Source organism: Suillus plorans (assembly GCF_016647745.1).
Source record: "Suillus plorans strain S12 chromosome Unknown HD556scaffold_12, whole genome shotgun sequence".
Taxonomy (NCBI): Eukaryota; Fungi; Basidiomycota; class Agaricomycetes; order Boletales; family Suillaceae; genus Suillus; species Suillus plorans.
In genome coordinates this window covers 345,657-365,708 of record NW_024537396.1, presented here as the reverse complement: position 1 = coordinate 365,708, position 20,052 = coordinate 345,657, and the positions used below count along the sequence as shown (strand labels likewise).

The following is a 20,052-nucleotide window of genomic DNA, read 5'->3' as shown; positions in this document are numbered from 1 at the left end:
CAATGCGAAGCGCGGGAAAGCGAAGGTACGCGCGAGGCGCGGGAAGCGCGCGCACGCATGAGCGGAAACAAGTGAGAGTAAGAGTGAGTTTGCTTAAGTGGTGATATGATGAATAACAAGAGATGTGAGTGCAAAGTGCCAAGGAATAGATTGCAACTATATTCTGCTAGGTAGTAGATGGGTAAGTGGGAGGTAGAGTGCCAAGTTCCAAAGTTTCATAATAGTATGTAATGCTGGCGCTTATATACGGCGCCTAAGCGCTGTCACGCGGAGCCGAAGCGCTACCGAGTAAGGTATGTAAAGCTATATGTAAGTAAGGGTCCATGATATAAATAAAGGTGGGATGATATGTAAATAAGGGAAATGGAAATACACGCACTAGAGAGCTTGGTGGACAGTGGATGGATGCTTCCAGAAGGCTGGCGCTATAGGGCGATCAAGCGCGGGAAAGTGCGCGCGCGTATACATCATAAAGCGCGGGAAAGGTGCGCGCATGCTGCGCCTTGCGCGGGAAAGCTGCGCCTCATATAGGGATAGCTGCAGATAGCACACAGAGTGATGCTGCAAGTTCGTGCTGTGTACTCCCTAGTGAATACTGCCATATCACACCATGAGAGGCATGAGTCTCTACAACGCTTAGCTCGCTTAAACCTCTTTTTGGAAACTCGCGTGGCTTTGTCACGTGTTTTCGAGCGCCAACTCAATCGCCGCTGCAGCGCACTGTGCAACACAAGTATTTTCCCTATTGTAATTGTTTATGGTACATACATACAGTAAATAATAAAACTGAAAATGGAACAACATATGATACAATCTTGCAGACAGGGGGACAACAAATATATGTGGTGACAGGGAATGAATGATAAAAGGTTGTGAATAAATAAATCAGAAGGAAACAATGAACAATATAGAAACATAAAACCTGGAGAATGGGAGATGGGAGGACAGAAAATTGTGGGAGGATGGGAGACGGGAGACGGGAGACGGGAGACGGGAGATGGGAGATGGGAGATGGGAGATGGGAGATGGGAGATGGGAGATGGGAGATGGGAGATGGGAGATGGGAGATGGGAGATGGGAGATGGGAGATGGGAGATGGGAGATGGGAGATGGGAGATGGGAGATGGGAGATGGGAGATGGGAGATGGGAGATGGGAGATGGGAGATGGGAGATGGGAGACGGGAGACGGGAGACGGGAGACGGGAGACGGGAGACGGGAGACGGGAGACGGGAGACGGGAGACGGGAGACGGGAGACGGGAGACGGGAGACGGGAGACGGGAGACGGGAGACGGGAGACGGGAGGACATGGGACACAATGGGAGATGGGGGGCAGGGAAAAATGGGAAAATAAATACATTCAATGATACTGTTACATATTTTGTAATTTTATGTTGTGTAGTAGATTGTATCTTTACATTTGTCAAAATCCTGCTCAAAAAACATAGAATGGACTGATCTTATGTACTATGTACTTTTATGTGGTGTGATAGATTGTACTTTGAGTTTTTTTGAAAAGCTGCTCATAAATGTATTTCAAAATTATTCAAAATGTACAATTTATTAGGATGCAGCCTGAGGCCAGGAAGCCAAAGGAGGGCGCAGCCCTCCTTGGCTTCCTGTGACGAAGGAACAATGCTCATCAGGAGCCTTCTGAATTATTGGGATGAGGCTGAGGCCAGGAAGCTAAAAAAAGAGTGCGAAGCACTCTTTTTTGCTTCCTGTGCCGAAGGCAGAACAGGTGTGGACTAGTCGAGTGTTGGATGCATGAATTTATGATATACATACCTGTGGCAACAGCAGAGCACGGCGATGAATCAAGCTCAAGGCTCACAATGAATGAATAGTACCATGATCAAGTGTTTGCATTCGCGCAAATACACAGCCAGTGTTGCAACGTTGAAGCTTGTCTCAATTTTAATCAAAGCCCGCGGCACTGGACTTTGAGGGTAAATAATAGCAGCTATTATTTTCAGAAAATCCCATGTAATCAGTAAATAAACGCAATGTAGCATGTCCGCCCTGTTTTCTCTGAATAACCAGTGTCTGTCTCGAGCTGTAACTCATGATTATTTTCAAACGCTAAGTCCAGATCTCGAGCTCGAGCTCTGCGCGCTCACAATGTGCCGTGGGTGCTCATCGTCTTCTCTCACAATGATGGCGGACACGACACATTGCTGCGCACTCAAACCACTCACTGTGCGGACACTTCTATGATGGCAGGAGCCCTTGTTTGGTGCGCCTGTAGCCATTGCTCTTTAACTGACGGTTGTCAACTCCAACAGTCAAGAAAGACTCACCAAAGGCATCTAGATGCTGATCGGCGCGAACAAGAGCATCAGCGCATGCGGGAGACAGACCAACAGTGCGGCTCCCCCATCCCTGCAGTGGACTCGTATAGCAAATCAATCTTGATTGGTGCGTAATTCATTTACTAGATATCTGATATTGAAGTCTCTCATTGTGTTCGTACACTAGGTTTCAATCAATCAAGCGTGGCAACCACTCTACGAGAGCCCTCTACATGACCTGCTGCAACAATCCTCGTGGTGTCCGCTATCTTACCAAAGAAGCCTTTCTGATTATGGTCATCCCTGGACCAAATGAACCAACGCTCGTGCAACTCAACAAAATTCGTGGTCGAAATGACCGAACTTTATGGTAGTGCGTGTTCATTCATCTCACTATAAATATACTGATTTTTTATTGAACAGGACGAGAGTTTTGTATATATGGACACAAAACATAGTTGACCAGGTCGAGAAAGGGCTGAAATTGACACACTTCCGCGCCCAGGTGGATGCATATATGCTGCATTTGAGATGGGGCCATGGTCTTCAACAGGTACGTGATCATGGCTGCAGCGTTCATTCAAGGCTGATGTGGAGTCCATATCCCAAAGGCTTGGATCAATGACTGTATCGAAGTCACCTGGTACTTCCTCGATCTCGTCCACTGTCTCACTAGAACCCTGAACCATCTGTTGCTGCATCCTTCAGGTCAACTGTTCAGATTCCACAACACACATTCCTCAGTCAAAGGGTTCTTCTGCAGTCTTTTCATGGTGGGAGTGGAACGGGTTGAGAAAGGATGATGGTGCCGCACCCCCAAGTCTGCCTCCTCCTGAAGGTCGTGGTCGTTTCGCAACAGCCATGCTCACAGTGGATTCTGGCCCCCTCTTCTTTGTTAGTACTAGCTGTGGTTTTACTGTGGTTCTCAAGGGTTTGAAGGGTGCACTGCTGGAGGATTTACTGGGTGCGTTCTGGTGCGGTACTGCCATATTTGCGGTTTCAAATGACTGTTGGAGGTTGATACTGAGCACCCAAAATGATTGGGAGGCGGTAGAAGCTGGTAGAAGATCGGAATTGATGTAATTTGTCAGTACCTAGAGCGCTGGCAGATCTGCAGTACTATTGTTTCGAATGCCAAATATAAATTGCATTGAATATTCAAGGAAAATCAAAGACTTTATTCGGAGGATATGTGCTGTAAACTGGGACTAAACATGAGATAATCGTGTTGTCGTTATTGTATGTTTATCTCATGTTTATCTGCCGATAATTTGGAATTTTCCCCACATATTCCTCTGCCATTATTTCATCTCAAAGTGCGGTGCGGGGCTACCTTCGGCGTTTAATTTGTGGAGTCAAAAATGAACCAAGCCAACTGGATTGAGTGCTTACAGTATCGCGGTATCGCCGCTGCGGCAAGTCCCCGACTCCCTTTGGCTCGCTTATTTCCGTAATCGATTACACACATTCTTCGCCTCAACATCTACTAGTCCACACCCATTCTGCCTTCGGCACAGGAAGCAAAAAAGAGTGCTTCGCACTCTTTTTTTAGCTTCCTGGCCTCAGCTTCATCCCAATAATTCAGAAGGCTCCTGATGAGCATTGTTCCTTCGTCACAGGAAGCCAAAGGAGGGCGCAGCCCTCCTTTGGCTTCCTGGCCTCAGGCTGCATCCTAATAAATTGTACATTTTGAATAATTTTGAAGTACATTTATGAGCAGCTTTTCAAAAAAACTCAAAGTACAATCTATCACACCACATAAAAGTACATAGTACATAAGATCAGTCAGTTCTATATATATAAGTACATCAATCATTGATATGATCTATGAGTCCTCTAAGCACTTCTGTATATACTGCATTGGTTGTATTTGAGCCTTCCTCATGCTCCGGAAAGATAGCAAACACCCTGTCTGGGTGGGTGCAGCGAGATAAAGCCACATAGAGTTGTCCATGGCTGAAGACAGGAGTCCGCAAATTAAGGCCAACCCACTTGACACTTTGACCTTGCGCCTTGTTGATTGTCATAGCGAATGCAAGACGAACAGGAAACTGGCGACGCTTGAGGGGGATTGGGTTCTCTTCAGAACTGGATTCCATAGTGATGCGAGGGATTAGGACTGTGTTCTCATCGACCTGCTGATCTTCATCATCTCCATCCCTAAGAACACGGCACCTAAGGACACAGGTGGTCCAAGACAGGAGGATCATGCGAGTTCCATTATAGAGTCCCTGCAAGGGGTTCAAATTCCGCAAAAGCATCAGAGGAACACCTGCTTTGACCTCCAATTTGTGCAAAGGGAAGCCTGATGGGGCAAGGGTATGAAGGAACTCTGGGGGAATGTAATCGTATTCTCTCTCCGTGACTGAGTCTGCGCTGGTGAAGACTGCTTTTTCTCCAGGGAATGATTCGAGGATAGTGGCATTGATTTCATCCACATCAGTGTTCTTTGCAGAAAGAATGGTGCGATCCAGGAAGTATGAATCATTTAAGGGAGGACGATCAGGGAGCAGAATTTCTGAGTATAGGGCATTGATGAGAGACTGGAGATCATTGTTGCGACACCGCATGCGGGCAGGGAGGGTCACAGTTCCATCTTCATTTGTGCCCCTACCAGCTCCAATCTCAAGAAGCCACCTTGCAAAATCATCGGAAGCGGGATCTTGACCAAGACGCATATTTCTCTTGAGATGGAATATATGAAGCCTTGACCAAATGCGAGATCTGCGAAAGGTAGCGCCCACTATCTGCTCCCTGGATCCATGAGGCACCACCGGCAGGGTCTGTCTGAAGTCTCCTCCAAAGAGCATGGTTATTCCTCCAAAATCAGCATCAACATTCAGAAGATCACGTAATGTGCGGTCAAGGCATTCCAGGATGTGGCGGTGTAGCATCGGAATTTCATCACAGATGATTAGGGAGGTGGCCTTGAGAAGCTCATGAAGAATGTCTCCTTTCTTTATGTTGCAAGAGCTGTCTTCATGAATGGGAATGGGGATCTTGAATCGCGAATGAGCTGTACATCCACCTGGCAGGAGGAGAGAAGCGATTCCAGAGGAAGCCACACATAGGACGATCTTGCCTTCAGCACGGAGTTTTGAAGCGATGAGCTTGCAGAGATATGTTTTGCCACATCCACCTGCACTGTGGACAAAGTATGAATGTCCTGGTCTGCGCTCATCCCGATGCATTGCATCATCGACCACCGCATCAAAGACCGCCCTCTGCTCTTCATTGAGAGAAGGAACTCCTCTATCCACCACCTGCTGAAGCTCTTCTTGATCGTACTGGAGCTGCTCAGCAATCAACTGGTTACCCTCCATGGCCCCCCATCTTGCTGCCATTTGAGAGACAGGCATGTGGGGAATGGCATCCAAAGACTTTCCATTTTTGCGAAGCACTCCATCGATGAGATAGAGACCATAGTCATAGACCTCCTCCTCAGTAGCATCTGGCATGTTGAATGGCATGTGAGCGAGACGACGGCGCAGATCATCGCAGAGATTGTCCTTGAAGCGGTTCCAAAGGTCATCAGGGCTTGTAGGGTTGCAGAAGAGGAGGATGATGGCAAATAGATTTCGTGTATGGTATCCAGTGCACATATGAGAGGCATCCCGCAAGCACTGAATCCATTCATTATCATCATCTAGCAGACCCCTGAGCTGACATGCGTCCTTGAAAGTCTCACAGACAACATCATCGACAGTCCGCAGGTGTTCATAGGAGGTAGCGCCTTTGAAAAAACACATTAAGTTTGATTCATACAAATCATCGCAGAAATCATACCTTTCACTACGGTCAAAAGCAATCTCAGATAAAATCTCTCTCCAGAGCTGGGGGCAGCAGAATACATCCTTCCAATTGCAACTCCACGCTGACGTATCTTCCAAGCAACTTTTTGCCACACAAACTTTGAGGGGAAATCCTGGTAGAGGAGATCACGGGCTCCAGCTGCCACCATGTTTTCATCAGCATTGGCTTTGAACCATCCAGTGAGGTGAGTCTCCTTTGCTGCTGCACGCTCAACAACTTCCTCGGGATTATCGTCAGGATCATAGACAACCATGTGTTCACCTGGGAGGTGGACTGGCAAGCGGTAGACAGCAGGCCATTCAAGGTGCATATCATTTTCCATGATGCGCCATGCAGCCTCAATCGAGCTAATATACCTGGAGTCAAGATATGATTTGACCTCATCCACCGGTCCTTCCATCTCCAAAGTCGCACGGTCATGTCCTTTGTAGATATACTTGTGAACGTACTTGACAGATTTGATTGAAGCACAGACTTCCAAATTAATATGGCAGTTGAATTGAACCAGCAGTTCCGGAGGGTGAGGAACAACATCTTTATTGGTGAAGACATTGTTATTCTTTTGGATCGTGTGCGCATTGTCTGGTCTTGCATAATCTGGGTAGCCATCATCCTTCAAGGATGTCTGATCACAGAAAGACTTTGGAAAGTGCTTTTTGCACTGTCCATTCTCCAAGCAACGCTCTGGACTGCATGGGCCATGGAGCATGTATTTTGATACAGCTTCGTAGAGTTGCGGGTGCACATTTCTATCCGGTATCTGAGCGGAGATGAAGGAGTCTATTTGCTCCACAGTCCTTATCTTATGGTCTGAGTCGAGGAAGATAAGCAGATGCATGTGAGGGAGACCACGCTTCTGATATTCAATGGTGTACACCAATCCTGCAACTTTTCCGTAGTAGCCCTTGCGAACCTTCTTCAAGAGCGCTTGTTGCTTTTGGTAGAAGACACGAGCCACCAAGTCTGGACGATCCACAGCGCTCTGACCTACATAAGCAATATTAGCAACAATATCATAAATCAATTATTAATTAAAATTTACCTGGAAGGAGGTTTTCAGTGATCTCAGGCCAACTCCCATTTGCAGTCATTGTTAGGAAGAGGTCGGGCTTCTTGCAGGCACGGCAAATGGCCAAGGAATCCTGAAGCAACTGGTGCATATAGCGGGGGCTTCCAGTATGCGATGATGGAAGAATGATTGCGCGACCTGTCTGAGCCAGATCATCTGTGCCATCATTGAGGATGTTATCTGCCAGGCCTCGGTAGCAGTCTGCCCTAAGCTTTTTTTGGTTCTTGGTGATCCAATTCAGATTGCTCTGTTCGATGGAAGCCCAAGCATCAACAATATACTGCTGGAACAGTCTTCCACCACGAAAGATGTTATTGTTATCAATATGATTGGGGCGGGGGTGAAGACGGAAGGCGTAGTATAACAGCTGGGTCACTTCTTTTGAACGTGTACGTCCGCCTTGAGGGATGTTGAGAGGTATTCCAAGGTGCCAGCCCTCCTCGCCAGAAGGAAAGAGAAGGACATAGTGAAGGGTCAAGTATGCATGGCTGAGCTGACTGATGCGTCGCAGCTGACCACCTTGAAGTCGCAAGACAATATCTCGTTTGTCAGATACCTCCTCAGATCCATCTCCAGGAATGATCACAGCAATTTCATCAGCAGTGGGAAGATTATATCTTCGACCATCTGTGCCCTGCTGAAAGTGAATGCGTGCACGAACTTCTGTGTGCTGCTCTGGAGGCTTCTCGCTCATAACTTGATAGGCCTGCTTATAAAGAGCCGCATATGGATGACTCCGATAGATCATATCATGGAGCTCTCTGAGAATACGACGATCAAGGCCTTCATTTCCTGGTCGGTTGGCGTGGATGTCGGTGGCGCGTTCAGGATCATAAATGTAGATCTGAGCGTATGAAGGCCGAATACCTTCAGGGGGAATCAGGCTGCCCATAAGGTGGTGAAGAGATCCATGGATACGAAAAGCATTTGGGCCAGAGCCTTGAAGGGCCCTATCCTCGATGGTGACGCCTACGGATGTGAATGCAAGAGCACTGTTGTACTGGCGAATCTTGGAGACAAATGCTCTGTCTCCATATGCCTGTTGCAGCTCGAGTGGCCATGCTGGAAAGGAAGGAAGGTCGACTTTTCCCTCCAAGCAGCATGTACCAAACCGTGGATTTCGTGCAGATAATTTGGTGAGTCTTTCACATGCAAAATGCATGGCATGGCAGTTGGGGCACTCCACATTAAGAGGACCAAGAGTGTGACGATCAATGGGCTCTGTGTATGGTCGAGCTCCATCTGGGATAGGAACATTTTGGACAGGTGCCTGGTTAATATTTTCATCATCCTCTGCATCGCGCTGCCGGCGACGTTCTTGCTCTTGAGTTCTTCTTCTTTCTGCGTCATCTTCATGCTGCTGCTGAGAAGCAGGATTGTCATATTCACGCAATGCCTCTTCAAGACGCTCCTGTTGCTCACGATCTCTCTGCTCCTGGCGGTGTTGGCGCTCTTCTGCCTGTTGACCTGCTCGCTGAATATCCTGAGCCTGTCTATTAGCCCGCTCAGCTTCCTCTTGCTGTAGGCGATGAGCCTCCTGAGCCTGTCTATTAGCCCGCTCAACCTCCTCTTGCTGTAGGCGATAAGCCTCTTGAGCTTGTCTATTAGCCCACTCAACCTCCTCCTGCTGTAGGCGATGAGCCTCCTGAGCTTGTCTATTAGCCCACTCAGCCTCCTCCTGCTGTAGGCGATAAGCCTCCTGAGCTTGTCTATTAGGCCACTCAGCCTCCTCCTGCTGTATGCGATGAGCCTCCTGAGCTTGTCTATTGCGCCACTCAACTTCCTGCTGCTGTATTTCAAAAGCGTACTGAGCCTCTCTATTTCTCCACCTAGCTTCCTGCTGCTGCAATTCCAGCTGAATCTGCTGTTGATGAAATGCCTCTTGTGCTTGTCTCTGAAGAAAGTCATTTCTAATCTGTTCATTTTCCATCTCTTCTTGCTGGAAATGGTGATGAAACTGGATGTTAAACTGATGGTAATCAGGTTGAGGCGGAGCATGCAAAGGTGGTGCAGGATTAGGCGCAAAGTAGCGGAGGGGATCATTAAAGTTCTGAGGTCCAACTGCACCCTCATAATGAATAGGGCCATATGCAGGAGCAGGTGGAGCAGGTTCATTAGGAATGTGAGGTACCTGTGGAGGCTGCATTCTAGCTGCCATAAGCTCTGCCTGTGCCTGCTGTCTTATTTCATCTCTGTCCTGTTGCCGACGGAGATTCCGCTGATGGCGCCTATTATTTTGAGCAGCATTCATTTGCTCATTTAAGCGAGCATTATAATCAACAGGAGGGATATGATGAGCACGCTCCACATGCGCAATCGCATTTCTTGGCAAGCCAGGATATCGCTCAACTGGTAGTGGTTGATATGGGAAGTGTGCGGGGGGTTGCCATGCAAAAGGTCATGGAACAGGGGCTTGTGGCTCATTAGCTGGCACAAAATTTGGCTGTGGTACAGCAGGCGGAGGTCTGTCCTGATTATCCTGGGCGACCCGGCGGCGATTGCGTCTGGTGGGAGACGTCATTTGAAGTCTGTTAATTCTATCTTGTTCACGTTGCGACTGGCGGTCACGTTCGGGCGTGATCTGTGGTTGTTGTCTAAATGTGCAGACATCAGCATCATGCACCTTGCATGTAGCAATTTTATAGTCAACAACTCACGGAATAGGAAAATTTTGATCCATCTTTGTTATATTATAATATTCAAACTGTTGTTTAGCAAGTGTGAAAATTGCCTGAACTCATTGATAAGTCACTTCTATTCATTGTTGATAAGAAATGAAACCCACAAAAAGTGTATTACACTTTATTACACTTGGCTGCAGGGGAAGGCAATTTAACTCGAGAATTCTATTCAAAAGCAGCAGCCAAGTTGTGTAATGATTTGTGTAACCAAATTGTGTAACCAATGTAACCAAATTTCTATTATTGCTTTTGTTATGCTCAATGCCTTTCCCCCATGGTAGGAAAAGTGTGTTGTTTGTCTGTTGCGTTCCCACGGCGCAGTAGGCGTGAGGATTACTGTCCACTATATCGCGTTTTGGACTCCGTAGAATTTTTGCATCTTGAAATCTCAATTTGGAAGTCCTTTTCACACAATCACGCACGCGAGTTGCCAAATTGAGGTTAAGCGAGCTAAGCGCAAACCACATGGCCTTTGGCGAAATAGGCGAGATAAACGAAATAAACGAAATACGCGAAATAGGCGCAAACCACGCGAGCGCACGACTCCTCCCGAAACCGTCGCACTTTACTTCTTAGATAGACTAGTCCACACCCGTTCTGCCTTCGGCACAGGAAGCAAAAAAAGAGTGCTTCGCGCTCTTTTTAAAGCTTCCTGGCCTCAGCTTCATCCTAATAATTCTGAAGGCTCCTGATGAGCATTGTTCCTTCATCACAGGAAGCCAAGGAGGGCTGCGCCCTCCTTTGGCTTCCTGGCCTCAGGCTGCATCCTAATAAATTGCACATTTTGAATAATTTTGAAATACATTTATGAGCAGCTTTTCAAAAAAAAACTTAAAGTACAATCTATCACACCACATAAAAGTACATAGCACATAAGATCAGTCAGTTCTATGTTCTTTGAGCAGGATTTTGACAAATGTAAAATTACAAAATATGTAACAGTATCATTGAATGTATTCATTTTCCCATTGTGTCTCATGTCTTCCTGTCTCCCGTCTCCTGTCTCCTGTCTCCCGTCTCCTGTCTCCCGTCTCCCGTCTCCCGTCTCCCGTCTCCCGTCTCCCGTCTCCCGTCTCCCGTCTCCCGTCTCCCGTCTCCCGTCTCCCATCTCCCGTCTCCCGTCTCCCGTCTCCCGTCTCCCGTCTCCCGTCTCCCGTCTCCCAGTCCTCCCTGTTTCTTTAACTCCCATCTCCCATTCTCCCAGTTGTGCAGTTTCCCATTTTCCTGTCCTCTCATTCTCCAATTTTTGAGTATCTGTCTTTTGCTCCCTTTTTTGATGTTTCACAACTTTTTCTGTCATTTTCTCCTGATCTCTTTTATTTCCTTCACCACATATATTTGTTGTTCCATTTTAGTTTTATTATTTACTGTATGTATGTACCATAAACAATTACAATAGGGAAAATCCTGCGTAGTGTGCTGCTCCAATGGTTATGGGCAACGGAAATCGAGTCGGCGCTCGAAAACACGTGACAAAGCCACGCGAGTTTCCAAAAACAGGTTTAAGCGACGTAAGCGAGATAAGCGAAAACCATGTGGCCTTAAGCGTATCTAGGCGAAAACCACATGGCCCTACGCGAAAACCACGCGAGCGCCCGTGCGTTCCCGAAAACCGTTCTCCCTTTCTTCTTAAGATACTCCTTCAATAAACCTGATATAGTTTCCGCCCATTCAACCCCAGAATCAATCCCGGCCCACGGACCTGAGCAATGTCAGTTGTTGAATGTGCCGTGCGACAAAGTGCTCACTGTTTCAAACATGATACCATTGACCCATAGAATGTCCTCATCGTCGCGGTCCGACATGCACATGAAGTGTATTGCAATACGCTAAGAGCCGCGCGGCCAGTCACCTTGGTAGGTGCTCAATTCGCAAATTAAAACGGAATAACAAAATCGGCGATCTAATTGCCGATGACATGCTTTATTTGGTTGTCGTTCGTGTCGTGTCTTCCAGGATTTGCATCATCATCCATGCCTTTTCTAGCCTGGAATCTATTCTATGCTATCCTTCTTTCATCCACCGTGCTTCTATTCAGTGCGGGGTATTAATCATCCGGGTTGTTCATAATCGAACACGAATCCCAATCTCGCCCTCCATACACCTCGCGCTGGTACTCCATACTGAATGATGCTCGAAACTAGATGATTACCGTCGACAACATGACTTACTGACAGTGGTCAGCTTTGGGTTGGTGCAATCAGATGATCGACGCCCGTCTCCACGCCATCAACGCCCTACCGCCACCCTTCAAGCTTCACGCATGATTTGGCACTCCTTCTCTGTAGCCCAGATGGATGATGAAAGTGTCCAGGCATTGCAGCTGATCTGACGCGTTATCAACCTCTGTGGTTTCATGACTTGCTCTGGTTGCTTCTTCTTTTGCTTTTCCCAGACACGTGATAGAGCCGGTGTACGTCCATCAGAATGTTGTGGTTTGCACCTCACCAATACTTTCCAGGTGCGCAAGATGCCTTCCGACTTGAAGCTTGAAGACCCGGATATCTTCTCTACTCCCTACTCTCCACTCAGTACTTCTCATCTCCTTGTCACACAGGACAGAGGCATACACGAGTCACCACGTAAGTCTCTTTCTAAATCGGTATGCTCGACATGGTTGGATCATCCTTAAACAGACGTCGATCAGCAATGTAGTGCCTATTCCCGCCCTTCGCACACGATTTATCACAAGTTCTCTTATGCTGGCCCGTTGCGCTCTTATGCATGACCCTTAGTCATTCAACAGACAGGGCTCAACTCACAGCCATAGTAGACAGCATGGAGGGCCATCAGTGACGAGTCCATTCAGAGATTATATTGGCCACATCAATGTCTTCCCAAGCACACCTTGAGCCAAGCATGTAGGTTCAAAGCTACACTGTCGTATCGCGTCGCTGAGAATTCTTTCGATTTAGATGAACTTGATTAAATATAACAGAAGCCAGCCGCAAACAGTTGCAGCGGTAGCAAAATCGAGGATCTGATTTCGGATACATTTCATATATCCTGTCGACAAGTACGCCTCCCTTCAAATGCCGTCGTTGAACAATGTTTATGTCATCTTGTACCACAAGGTGCGTGAAGAGCGATCTCTTCGCCAAACTTCCATGGCACGCACAAAGAGTGCGGGTTCAATGCGATAACCAAGCCGAGTAAGAGCAGTTTGATTCACACTCCAGCCACCAACGAGAAAGAGTCTCCATGCCCACACCCCTCACTTGCGTCTCCAACCCACTCCTAGTCTAGATCTTTCAAATATACTTCGAACCACGATATGTTAAATAAATACCACGACGGATCCTCCACCAAATTTGTCCTCCCTGCACAGTGCAGACCACTCCCTACACAGTACTGCTAGTTGATACATGTACACGCTCCTGGAACACAATCGAATTCATACTAGTTTCTGCGTCGGAGTATGCAACGAGTTTGGCGTTGTATTCTCGAATGCTAAGGATGAGGCATGGTCCTAGCACAAACATCTGCACGACCGATAAAATTTGAAGAGCACCTGCGAGTATCAGAATTTCAATAGGATTTGAATTCTACAGAAATGATGAGCAGTGGTTGCACACAGATATCAGCAACCGGTCAGCTCACCGAGATTGTTGGAGAGAGAAAAGCAAGCTGGAGGCAAGAGACACCAACAAAGCTAGCATGTGCAGAACTTGAGCGGAAAAATTCAACCACGTTCACATTACAAGCTCACCTTGCAAAATAAAGAACGTGAGATTGTATCAGCACTCTGAAACAGTCCCCGATGGTCGATCCTGTCGATAGGCCGAGTCGTCGCATCCCACGGAAGTGTTTCATAGCAACCCAGACTGAAAGACACAGAGCGAGGACCTCCCAAACAATGTTGAGCATCCAAACCATTGAATACAGAAGCTGGTCGTTCCCTCCATGGACAAAATGACACATATATGTGCCAGAGAGTATCAACTCCTCTGGTGTTTGCCCAATGAGCCGTGTTTTTCAAGTCAACAAGGGAAAGTTTACCTGCTACAGTATCGTTGAGTGCCATTCCCGCCATTACCCCGCAGGCGATGTTTACAGCCAGGAAGATAATAACAAGGATCATAAGCATCGTTCTAGATCTCTCATACATGGCATGCAACCGAGCAATCATGATCACTTGCATCGTGTGTCAGTCAGGTCAATATTCCAGAGGTATTGCACCTAGGTCACTTACCGCCCAACATGGCAGTCAAGGCCGTATTTATCCAACTTACTGCGGAGTATGTGATAATGCCTAAAGCTCCCAATTAATGAACGCCCTCGCACTAGTATCAAAGACTCCGACTTACACCTAGTATTGAATCATTATGTTGAACCAAGTTCAATGCGTGGAATTTCACTCGCCCCTACATACGAGCGTATTGATTGGATGGGAATGAGATGGTTGCAGAATACTTACTGCATCTGTCAGCGATACCGATGGCATAGTTTCTGTGTGCTGCCGGTCAGAAAAATGGAACACAGCGCATATGATATGAGACATACTCAGAACATTGACACTAGTTATCAGAGATGAGCTGTTAGCACAATGCAAAGTTGTTGATCTCGACACATACACAGAATACAGTATTCCCATATAGCGTATCTAGAACATTTTGGAGTCAGCACAAGTCGCCCACCACGCTAAAGCACAACAAGAGGTACGAACAGTCAAATACAGCACAGTCATGAGGGACCAGCGTTGTCTCTGTCGCAAATTCAGTGGATTCTCTTGTTTTCTTCTGATATGGGATCCTTGTGACTCACCCAGATGAGTTCAATCTAACACCATTCTTAGTGAGATAGCTGCTCCGGCGATAACATCGACGTACCTCTTGTCCGAGTGTTAAGACTGGAAATATCATGAGAATATCAGCGATTTTCGAACACTGTCCTGCTCACCCCAATCATATACTACTAAGACGCCCGCGACAACTGCAAAACCGGCGCAAGTCAACGTTAGATCTAGACATCTTTATGCGACAGACCTGTCCAATAGCCGAGAAGAATATACCAATTGATTTGCGGCCACCAACTGGGATCATTTGAGACGTAGGTCATGTTCGAGGGATGGGTGTGAGCGAGTGGGGAAGGTTAGTGGTGTATAACGACCACGTTCGTGCTAGATATACCACCGTTCAGCATTTCTATCGCCAAAATTAGTATGATGGAGATATGTATTTGACCCCGTCGCAATACCCTTGATTGGGTTAATAGCTAGACTCGTAACCAGTCTGATTGTGCGTCATTTTGAGATGGGCTGGTCACGAGCCTAGTGAATAGCCCCAGACTCCGCCCCAGACTTTGGCCCCAGACTGGCCAAATCGCTGACATTCACTCGAAATTAAAACCCTGGATAATCAAAGTAGAATTCGATTTGCAAACCAGTATTCAGCATGCGACTATTCAGATACCAGAAAAATTCCAGTGGTTAGTGATATCGCAAACTTATTTCCAATGTCATTTTCGAGGTGCAGTATCAAACCATATGTGTGGCCATTAATCTATGATCTGATCACAATGAGCATCTGTGTTCTCTTAGCTTCACTGGCCAAGCTCGAGACTTGCTATCAGCTCCCCTGATTGCTTTCTGTAACAAGGTCGCATTCTGCATAATGGCAAAAGTCAGAGAATAAACACAACAGCGCGCTCTATTCGGTGGATCCGATCGTGTACTTCAAGTTGATGCGACGCTGATGCATTGCACTGGCGGATATATCGTGACTCATGCTGTGTGATTGATACCTGTTAAATATAAGATGCCATACATACTAGGTCAAAAGAGAAATCGTACATCAGAGACGAGAAGCCTGCAACAAGCAAAAAAGCCCGACCTCTGATTGTACAGCCTCGGTCAGCGGCCATTATATTTTGTAGTGCCGACTTGAGCAGGAGCCGGTGAAGGTTGCGAGCTAAAAGCGAGATCCATCAGATAAACCGAGCACGCCATTGTCGGACCTTCATCATGCTCAGCAATTTCACGGGCAGGCTATGAAAGTTGCATCGTACTAGTCGGAGGCTTGCACATGCATAGCCATCATACAGACACATCGTTGCTTTAGAAACCTTTACAGGGTGCCAAAAATACAAATCCAAAACAGTGAGATGTCGCAACATGCAGATAGCACATCGAAGCGCACGGTAACCATCCCATCCTCTATCTTTGCATGGACTTACTCAGCCTGGATGATGCAATCACCATGGTCTAGAAGACTTGCCATACAGACATTGCTGCACCGCATATCCGCGCTTTTTGTGGTTCTCCGAGCGCTTCAAATGCCCGGGTGTTTTCCATGGCTTTAATGTTGATATTCTGTCGTTCGAGAAGCTCGACCGTTGCAGTCGCTGCCTTGGCTCTGGAATTCCAGTGTAGGTCCATCATGTGTTGGCGCGGATCAGTGACATCGAGTGTTGGATACATGAATCTATGATATACTTATCTGTGGCAACATCAAAGCACGGCGATGAATCGAGGCTCACAATGGATGAATAACACCGTGAAGTGTTTGCATTCGCGCACCAAACATAATAATACACAAGAGGCGGGGTCTCTATGTGTTCGCGGCCAGCGTTGAACGTTGAACATTGAAGGAAGCTCGTCTAGATTTTAATCAAAGCCCACGGCGCTACCTTCGGCCTTCAACGGAGTCAAAAAATGAACCAACTGCTGTGATAGAATTGTGCTTACCAGCGGAACAACAAGTTGATTACGGAGAAGGACGTCGTTGGTTCGAAGCAATTCGCTCGATCGGGATAAATAAAAAACGGAATGTTGACTCAGAGATTCAGAGTATGGCTTGGGTAACAACAAGACCTGGCAAAAACAGCGTATTGACAGCCTTGCTACATAGCCAGCATTCAAAAAAGTAAAGGCTCCAACAGTTTCTGATTTACAGAGTGACAACTACATTATAAACTCCGCTCACAGGCAGGTTCGGCAACGTTCGGCATCAACTGTTAAATAAGATTCACATACAACACCGTCTGTATCTTTATCGATAGACTCATAGCACCATATTCCGCTGTCAATGCAAGTCACACAAATACTTTATGACTTGATCAAGCTACCACTGGCGTTCGAACGCATTCTTTAGAACTTCTAGAATGTTGAACTTTAAATCAAGTAAGTGCAGAACTTCGTCATGTAAATAATGTTCAAATAAGTCTGGAATTGCAGAATCACGCGCTTCTCAGTGACGCTAATGCTACTGATGGTTTCTGCTAAACAGGTTCTGTAGTAAAATCATACAGGTCATTCAAAGGTCAATGTCAGACTTCTACTGCAGCTAGTACTACTTACTAACCGACACTCATTTCCTGCATAGATGAATTTCATAGGACTCGAATGTACCTTCATGCAACGAGCCCCGGAACCAGTCACATTTCAACTTAACGTAGTCGCTTCGAAGCCTTGCTATTGTTCGCCTCCGTGATATTGCTAGAATAACGTTTTGATGGTCTAATACCGACCACCATATAAAACGGCCCAGCTAGGAAGGATGTCATTAGGAAGATGGTTTCCTCCGGATCACTTTCATCTCTCCTTGCCCTTTTGGCGCTTTCCTTCCTCTCACTGTCAGCGAGCGCTTTGCCTCGTCCTCGGACAGCGTCAACCACGGCTACTCTCAAGCTTTCCGTTAGAGTAAACTCGTACGGGATCAAGAACATCGCAGCTGCAGATCGAGCTCGACTCAAAGTCCTGCAAGCTGGCGGAAGCTCTTCCGTCAATGCAACCAATACTGTGACGACATACACCGCTGACGTTGGCGTGGGGAGTCCAGCAACGTACTGTGAGCTGCTCTTGCTCCTGCAAATTCTTTATCTGACGCATTGTCAATTTCATACAGACACACTCCTGGTAGACACCGGAAGCTCAAATACCTGGATCGGGAGCAACAAGCCTTACAAGCAGACTACCACGAGCCGGGACACACTCCATAAATTTGTGAGTATTTGTTTCTACGTGACACACATTTTGTCGAATTGTTTCTAGAAAGTTCCATACGCCGATGGGAGTTCTGTTTCTGGAGAGGAATACACAGACACTGTGACGCTCAGCTCTGATCTGGTTGTTAACAGCCAATCTATTGGCGTTGCATCTGAAGCCTCACAGATGGGTAGTCTGGATGGAATTCTGGGTCTTGGACCGGTTGATCTGACGCAGGGCCTCGTCGATGATACATCTGAAGTTGCAACCGTGATGGACAACCTCTATGCGCAGAAAACAATTAGTTCAGAGGTACTCGGAGTGTTCTTCGCACCTGCTTCCTCTAGTGATAGCAGTGGCGAGCTCACATTTGGCAGTTATGATGCCTCCAAAATTACTGGAAGAATCAACTATGTGCCCGTCACATCAGTATTTCCAGCGAGTACATATTGGGGCATCGATCAATCCATCATGTATGGGTCTACGCCCATTCTGGATGAGACAGCTGGTATCGTCGATACAGGAACCACCCTGATCCTCATTGCCTCCGGTAGGTGTCCTGTACGACATTAAAATCCTTCTAATCCACTATTCAGACGCCTTCAATATATATCAGACTGCGACGGGGGCGACCCTCGATAAGACCACTGGCTTGTTACAGATCTCATCCGACCAGTACGAGCAGCTCTCATCCTTGTATTTCACTATCGGTGGAATTACTTATGAGCTCACCCCGAATGGGCAAATCTGGCCTCGATCGTTGAACAGCGCCATTGGCGGTACCACCAACAGCATATACCTGGTCGTCAGCGACAGTGGAGACAGCAGCGGTTCTGGCTTGGATTTTACGAACGGCTATTGTTTCCTGTACGTTGAGCTACATTTTTTGCCGGGAAACTAAATTGCTGAATTGTTCTTCTACAGCGAACGGTTCTACTCGGTGTACGACACGACAAACTCTCAAGTCGGGTTCGCCACTACTGAGTACACATATGCCACGACAAATTAAATTACTCTTCTCGATAGATCGCGGTTCTACTCGTATTAGCATATTTACCCGATGTACCTTATTTGAATTCCTCGTGTCTGATGTGCATCGGTGCATGAATGAGAGCGATGGTGTTATGGTAAAACTGACCGGGTTCTGATCATGAAGGCGTTCTTCCAGTCATTCATGTATGCTCAGAATAAGGTTCAAGTTGACCCCACTGTATAGCAAAGTTATAAGAAGTATGAAGCCCTGTGATCGAAATCATGGTTCTGTGCGCACGAGAAATGCTTTCGTTCATTTGTCATTTCTTCGCCCAGCAGCAGTGTGTATCGTTTCGTAGTCGTGGAATCTGCCTGTAGTATGTACGCGTCCAACTCGAACATGTCTCTTGATATGATAAGTCACCTCTATGAGATCTCATCGATCATCTTTTGCATGTTCTTCCACGAGGCCTCAAATGTAATGTTACGTGTATATAGGATAGATGACATCGATGATGAATTAGCTGTACACTCGATATCGTACTTCCAAGAAGTAGAAGCATCCATTTGATTACAAACTGCGGGGAACAGAAAAGGTTGGAGAATCACTAGCACTCCGCTAAGCAGTGCCGATGGTGTCAGTGCGTTCCATGTGCCACGTGGCTCAAATCCAGCTCTGGATGTCCGTTGGAGCTCCCATTAGGTGGTAGCACTAAGCTATGTGTATAGATATTTGGTTGGTTTACATCAGTGAACTGATGAACAAATTAGAAAGACATATATAACAATATATAGCACATATTCACAAACATCAACATAATTCTGCTATCGATCGTTACATATGAATATTTGACCTTGTAGAGGAAGCGACAGTTCCTGATGTTCATATCCTAGTGTGCGGTCTGGAAAAGGCTTATGTATTGCTCAAACTCGTACTCGAAGGTAAGGCGAAGCAATAGCTAACGATAGGGCTAGATGAATCACTACCGCCACGTCAGAAGTAAAATTCACAATTTCGAAGGTGAAGAATGGAAGAAAGTATTGTTTAAAGAACAACTCTGCGCCCACCGAGTGAACGAGAATATATATATGTGCTGCCATGAGTTTTAACACCATTTGCTGAAAATTCTTGATATCCGAAAACTGTAGGCCAATTTCCTGAATCACGATGAAAGACAGCACCGTTCAAAGAATGACAATGTGGAGCAACAGTCGACAAACAGGCTAGAGTGATCACCACGGCCACGTCGGAAGTAAGATTCACAATTTCAAAATTAAGAATATAAGATAGCATCAGTTAAA

The 20,052-nt window shown here is 46.6% G+C and overlaps 5 protein-coding genes across 5 annotated transcripts; 3 read left to right on the top strand and 2 right to left on the bottom strand.

The window, feature by feature from the left end:
- Nucleotides 1-929: 929 nt before the first annotated feature.
- On the top strand, nucleotides 930-1,367 carry HD556DRAFT_1305780 (uncharacterized protein; the record flags this gene model as incomplete). The annotated part of the gene is made up of 1 exon (XM_041299831.1): nucleotides 930-1,367. The coding sequence occupies one exon, from the start codon at nucleotides 930-932 to the stop codon at nucleotides 1,365-1,367; it is 438 nt and encodes a 145-aa protein (XP_041163467.1).
- Nucleotides 1,368-2,485: 1,118 nt separating this feature from the next.
- Nucleotides 2,486-2,635, top strand: HD556DRAFT_1210396 (uncharacterized protein; the record flags this gene model as incomplete). The annotated part of the gene is made up of 1 exon (XM_041296553.1): nucleotides 2,486-2,635. A coding segment is annotated over one exon (150 nt), but the record flags the coding sequence as incomplete, so codon positions are not given.
- Nucleotides 2,636-10,563: 7,928 nt separating this feature from the next.
- Nucleotides 10,564-11,154, bottom strand: HD556DRAFT_1305777 (uncharacterized protein; the record flags this gene model as incomplete). Its single annotated transcript, XM_041299830.1, has 2 exons — nucleotides 10,564-10,614; nucleotides 10,783-11,154. 2 exons carry the CDS (start codon nucleotides 11,152-11,154, stop codon nucleotides 10,564-10,566), a joined length of 423 nt encoding a protein of 140 aa, XP_041163465.1.
- Nucleotides 11,155-12,991: 1,837 nt separating this feature from the next.
- Nucleotides 12,992-14,912, bottom strand: HD556DRAFT_1525413 (uncharacterized protein; the record flags this gene model as incomplete). The annotated part of the gene is made up of 14 exons (XM_041309264.1): nucleotides 12,992-13,399; nucleotides 13,455-13,506; nucleotides 13,564-13,801; nucleotides 13,854-13,988; nucleotides 14,047-14,106; nucleotides 14,164-14,218; nucleotides 14,272-14,303; nucleotides 14,358-14,371; nucleotides 14,429-14,457; nucleotides 14,521-14,559; nucleotides 14,619-14,633; nucleotides 14,684-14,703; nucleotides 14,754-14,786; nucleotides 14,840-14,912. 14 exons carry the CDS (start codon nucleotides 14,910-14,912, stop codon nucleotides 13,196-13,198), a joined length of 999 nt encoding a protein of 332 aa, XP_041163464.1. The 3' UTR covers nucleotides 12,992-13,195.
- A 2,452-nt stretch (nucleotides 14,913-17,364) lies between these two features.
- Nucleotides 17,365-18,787, top strand: HD556DRAFT_1439988 (acid protease; the record flags this gene model as incomplete). The annotated part of the gene is made up of 5 exons (XM_041306033.1): nucleotides 17,365-17,641; nucleotides 17,699-17,796; nucleotides 17,845-18,328; nucleotides 18,375-18,645; nucleotides 18,703-18,787. The coding sequence occupies 5 exons, from the start codon at nucleotides 17,365-17,367 to the stop codon at nucleotides 18,785-18,787; spliced, it is 1,215 nt and encodes a 404-aa protein (XP_041163463.1).
- Nucleotides 18,788-20,052: the final 1,265 nt, after the last annotated feature.